Source organism: Bemisia tabaci, chromosome 7, assembly GCF_918797505.1.
Source record: "Bemisia tabaci chromosome 7, PGI_BMITA_v3".
NCBI lineage: Eukaryota > Metazoa > Arthropoda > Insecta > Hemiptera > Aleyrodidae > Bemisia > Bemisia tabaci.
This window is the reverse complement of record NC_092799.1, coordinates 43,630,396-43,636,499: the sequence shown is the minus strand read 5'-3', so window position 1 is coordinate 43,636,499 and position 6,104 is coordinate 43,630,396. Positions and strand designations below refer to the sequence as shown.

Genomic DNA, 6,104 nt, shown 5'->3' with positions numbered 1-6,104 from the left:
GCTGCTCCTCTCACGCCTTTTCTATTTTCTATAATTTTTTTTTAAACTTTATGTGTGTTACGTGATAAGGCAGTTTTCAAAAATGCGGTTTTAGACCTAATGTCTGACTGACCATAGTTAATTTCCCACGTTTTCATCCGTGCATTGTTCAAAGTATCAAGAAAAATCTCAACTTCGCTGAACCACCAAAACTTCTGCCCAAGACGAGCAACCGAGCAATTTTGCTGCCTTTTGCATTCAGTCATTAGCGAGTACATCTATTATTGTCTATACCATCAATTTCAACCATCAATTTTCATTGAATTTCTAGACTTCAAACAGAAGAAAAGGAAATAGTATGTGGAACCAGAGGGTTCATCAAGTTTCTTGACACCGTACCCCAACAGTCGCCTAGGATTATCCTCAAGGATAATATCACCTTAATGTAAGTGTATGCAACGTAAGACTCTTTCTGACACTATATCGTCCTTGGTTTTATTGTTGTTGTCTTCATTTTTTTTAGCCGTGTAAGGACTCTTAAAAGACTTTTTGGCTAAAGCATCTGCCAAGGTTGAAGCTATGCCTTATATAATGTCATCATTTTATCTTGCATTTTATCTTGAATTTCGGTTACCTTACTTTTAATTTAATCCATGACACTTAACAGCTATTCAATGCATGGCACCAAATTCCAAAAATCACTCTAAATCTTTTAAAGGGTAAAGATCCACTTGGATCTGAACTTTTTTGGGACTGCAAGGAAATGAAAATGTCCAATGTCTAACTGTCTTCGTTGTTCTCCATATTAATAGAGTCATATCAATGGACAAATTGTGTCAATATTCTTAAAAGCTTCACAATTTACTCCAGAATTTGATGATCTCTTAAGATTAGTGAAAAACTGTTCAACACCAAATACAAAAATCCCTGATCATCTAAAAAAACAATCATCTAAAATCAAAAACATTGAATCACGTAGACTGTGCATCCTGTGTTACGGAGGCAGCTTTTAAAAATTTGCACGCCGATGAGTGTTAGCACCGACCTGCAACGATGAGTTCGTGTGTCTCAATAATGCACATCTGCGCATGCGCAGTAGCAGCTCCAGTGAATTTTTGTCGGATTGTGAGGCTTTTTGTCTAGGTTAATAATTAGTTCAGAAAAATGAAACATTGCCATTCGGTTGTAAAATTATTAGTTCTAAAACTTTTCTTCTTTGGATTTTTGTCTGAAAATCGACTCCAAACGAGATATTCGTGAAAAACCGAGCGCGCGAATGAATTCTCCATTTCCTTCCTGCACTCTCTTCGAGTGCTTGAGACACTAGCTCTCTCCCCTTCCTCTTCCCTCCATCATGGGGCTCCGAGAGACTTGTCTCGCTCAGCCTGTACTAAACCAAGCCGGGCGCATGGTCTACGTGATTCAATGTCTTTGAGTAAAATCCTCCGTTGGCAACACTTTTCCATCCAAATTTTAACAACTTTTGTTGGAGAGATTAGGGAATTGATTATTCAACCTGCAGAGGATTGCGATGAACTGCGTTAATCTTTTATCCCAGTTCCTTGTCGTGGTCCAGTCTGTTCCATGCGTTCCAGTGGAACACTTGGATCGCTCTTCCAAGGTGGGTTACATGCAATCCTAGCCTTGTGTGGCACGTGCAGGTAACGGATATAACCCAATCTATTGTGTCCCATGCATTCTATAGATTAAAAAGAGCTCAAGTGTGCCTAAGGAATTATTTTGAGTAATTACTCAAAAGATCTTTTTGATGAATAGATGATGTTATTCAAGGCAACAGTTAAGGTGGGTAAAATACTCTTATTTAAATATATTACCTGTTAATTACTTAATATTTTACAAATTCTTGCTTTGATTGATTTGAAATATGAATTTTATTATTAGTTATAAGAAACAGGAATTAGTGTTTTGAGAGGGAAGAATCTTGGTTGAAATCAGAGATACTCGTGGCACCCAAAAGTTCTATCTTCAACCCGATGAAATTCTTCAACTGAAATAAATGTTTGTTCCAGTTTTTGGCAGCACAAGCAGTGTTTGAAACTCACCTTTGAGTTGCAGGAGCCATGTGGCCCATCAACCTCGATTTTTAGGGGCCACTGAAGACTCTTTAGGGGCCAAATTGAATTTTTGCCTACTTACATAGCACGGCGCATTTAGTGAAAAGTGAAACGCAAGATGTTTTAGTCACAGAACTAGTAGCTGTAACTTGGGGAAGAGAAAAGCTCCACAAATCACCAAACAGAAAAATCAGGATTTTTTCTTTGGGGGGGGGGGGGGAGGGGATTTTTAGAGACCATGTCAGCACAGAGCCTTCATTTTTAGGCATCATGACCGATTTCTTAGGCGCATTTGGTGCGTTGACGCCTGTGAGTTTCGAACACTGAGCACAAGTGATTTCAGCCAGCAGAACTTCTCATCTTAAGTAATCTTGATGAAAAAGTATGGAAATCAATTTTTGTTAATTTTACCATTTCTCTACAGTGTCTCTGCTTTCTTCCTTTCAAAGGATTTATCCGAACGGTGAGCTTGCAGTAGGTTGATAATATTTGGAATGGCATCAGACCACTGTTGTGTGATTCTACTGATGATCTAATGTTCGATCATTATGATCTTTTATTTTGCAGGTTCAGTGCAAAAGGATTTATATGAAGAGTTTTAAATTTGGCAGATTAATATCACTCTGAAAATGGCCACTGTCTCTGAAGACGTTTTGCTGCAGGTGGAAAGTGTGAGGTGCAAGAAGAATGAAGGAACGCTTTACCTTATGAGTGAACGCATAGCTTTTATGATGGACCATAGAGATATTGTTTCCGTCAGTCACCCTTACACGGACATCAAGCAGCAGAAAATATCACCAGAAGGCAAGGCGAAAGTACAGCTCCAGTTGGTTCTTCATTCCGGTGAAACTACAACATTTCAATTTTGTAATAGTAAAGGGATGGATGCATGTCTAGCGGATAGGGATAAAGTTAAAAACTTGTTGCTAAATTTACTCCCAAAATTTCAGATGAAAGTTAATAAAGAACTTGAAGAGAAAAGTAGACTGCTACGTAATAATCCAACTTTAATGCATCTGTATAGGGATCTAGTCATGGCCAAAGTAATGACTGCTGATGAATTCTGGTCTCAACATAGTGCCTTGTACGTAAATAAACAAAATACAACTAAGCCTCAGGCTATTGGTGTGTCACCAGCATTTTTGTCGGATATACGATCAGAAACGGATGGTTGCAATGGCCTGAAATATAAATTAACACCTGATGTCATTGAATGTATTTTTAAAGCATATCCAGCTGTTCACAAAAAGTACATGGAATGTGTTCCAATGAAAGTGTCCGAAGCAGAGTTCTGGACCAAATTTTTCCAATCACACTATTTTCATAAGGATCGATTGCATCCAGGTGGAGAGGATATTTTTGTAGAATGTGGTAAAGTAGATGAGCAAAAGTTTAAAGAAGATTTAGCTGGTGGGATTTCAGATCCAACCGTGAATCTCACACGGTTTGATGATGGCTGTGAAGAAGTAGTAGAGAAAAGTGGTAGTTCCTCTGATAATTTAGGCGTACACAAAGAACTTATTCGTAGGTTTAATCAGCATTCTATAATGATAATGAAAGCAAACCAAAAGAATCCAGACCCTGAAGCAAAAGAAATTACCCGGTCAGAAGGTGGCCCTCCCTCCACCAATTCAGACACTCCAACTAAATTGATCTGCCCCCTGAATAGAGGTATCAATGGAGATAGAATTGAATATCCAGACTTAACCGAAGAGAAAAAATCACAAGATTCAAATATCACGTTTGTAAACTACAAGAACGTATTGCAAGGGCTGGAATCAACATCAGCTTCCAAATTAGAACTTAAATTTAAAAATGGCTCAGTAAATATGCACCAAAGGAATGGCCACAGCATTAAGCCTACAAGTTATAGTAGAAAGCGAGCAAGGTTAGAACTAGAAAAATGGAAATATCATGCTGTGCCAGCTACAGCTTTAGTCAACCCCTCATCAGCCGTCAGTGCGTTGGGAGAACTCACCCCTGGTGGCATCCTAATGAAAGGTCTACAAGATAACTCTTTAGAACAGTCAATACCCCCTCAAATAGAAGCAGAACTTAGGACCTTAACCCGGTCGTTAAACGAGCTTTTACGACATTTTTGGAAGTGCTTCCCTCCGCTGACAGCCAATTTAGAACAAAAAGCTATCAGAATGCATGAGGCTCTAAGAAGGTTTCATGAAGTAAAAATGAAACCATTTGAGGAGCAAATAGCCCGTAAACATTCTCCTCTGTATCTCAAATTTACACGGCATTTAAACACTCTGCTTGAGGTAGCGTATAATAAGTACATAACTTGGAGTACAAAGCATAAAGTTGGTTGACCCTCAGAGTTTGTCGAGGAAACATTGTTTGTGTGTTGAAATGTTGAAACGTTACTCACTCTAATGCTGATAATTTGATGATTAATATCAAAAGGTCTTTTACCATCAACATCCTCCCTCTTGCTCTTTTTCCAAGATTTTAAACTGAAGTTGATATTATTGAAGTCGTTAATTTTGGGAGGTATTTATGTATTAGGCACTACAATGGATAATAATCTAAATTGGCAGAATTATGTCCATCATGTAATAAATACAAATATGAAGAATTCTCTATCCGAGTAGAAGATTACCAAGAATTGTACAACTAAACATTATACCAGATTACTATTATGCCTGAGTTCACTCTATGTTTTAAGTATCAGATAACCACAGAGGGATCTTCTTTGAGATTGGATGTTGGCCTCATCATACAAAAAAAAATCAGAATATTTGTAATATTTCATTCTTTGATGAGGGTTTTTTTACAGCACCATTTAAGATTACTTATTAAGGAACGTATGTGTATTAATTCGCAAACTGAAGGCAGAATGAGCCCTGGACATGGATATCGGAGGAGGTAATGTTCTGTAACATCTATGCTTGAGTTAGTCCATGAAAACTGAGGTTATAAGTAAAAATAAGGCTCTTAATGCCCTAAGCAATGAAATGAAAGTTAAATACAGGAAGAGTTTATCCAGGGGCCAGTGATTTCCTGTGATTTTCATATTATCAGCTATCCGAAGCAACAAATGCTTTCACAGTTTTTACCCTTTCCACAAAAATTGATGACTTTTTTTTCTTTCTTTCGGGTAAACTGTGAATGACTTCCACACTACAATTTTTAAATTTGAAGTGGCAACCACAATTTTTGCAGTTTTCACACAGTTAACGAAAAGAGTGGAAACACTGACAGTACAATTATGGAAGTCTTCCACAGTTTTTTCAATTTTAAGCAACAATCGCGATTTTCGCACGACCCAGAAGAAAAAAAAATCCGAGGGTTTACCACAAAAACAGTGATCCTAGGATCGCATGATCTAAGATATTATCAACTCCCGGTAACCTATTCCTCAATCGGTTGAAAATAAGATTAAAAATGAATGCCCACTACAACATTGAAGAATTTTTAGATGATTCAATTCAATTTTTTTTTTTTTTTTTTTTTTTTTTTTGTAATCTTGTAAATGCACCGGCAAATGTTCTTTTGCAAATATTAAACTTGTAAACTTCAGGGTGTAGGAAATAATCGAGCGGTGAGGTAACATTTCAATAAAAACCCGTTTTCCTCCCTCTCGGCAAAAAATGAGAAAAAGCTCGCGATTTTAACTTTTTTTGCTTGAAGCACACTGTTGACTTTTTTGCAAAGTGAGAAAATTTTAAGGCTGTGATTACAACTAATTTTCGCTCTGAAGAACTAACCATCTGTACCCTCATGTACTCTTGGTACATGTAAAACCATTTTTTATTCATAAAATTGTAATTTGTAAGCAGGGACTACATGAAAGACTGAGTCTTATGAATTCATCCATGTTGCTTTTTACAAATTACAACTTGGCATCTACAGTAGACTCAGTAGATATAATTGAAGCCTTCCAAGGCAAGAGCCCAGAAAAAAAATTGTCTAATAATTTGTAAGTTTCCTTTGTCCTCCTTAATTTAAGGCTCCTATTTTTACTGTTACTGTAAATTTTTCATCGAATAAAACTTGTAACAAATGTTGTCTATAACGTTAAGGAGTACCTAATTTACA

The 6,104-nt window shown here is 37.0% G+C and overlaps 1 protein-coding gene across 1 annotated transcript; it reads left to right on the top strand.

The window, feature by feature from the left end:
* The first annotated feature begins 8 nt into the window (after positions 1–8).
* Positions 9–6,081, top strand: Tfb1 (transcription factor B1). The gene is made up of 2 exons (XM_019049655.2): positions 9–424; positions 2,622–6,081. Exon 2 carries the CDS (start codon positions 2,684–2,686, stop codon positions 4,373–4,375), a length of 1,692 nt encoding a protein of 563 aa, XP_018905200.1. The 5' UTR covers positions 9–424; positions 2,622–2,683; the 3' UTR covers positions 4,376–6,081.
* The last annotated feature ends 23 nt before the right edge of the window (positions 6,082–6,104 follow it).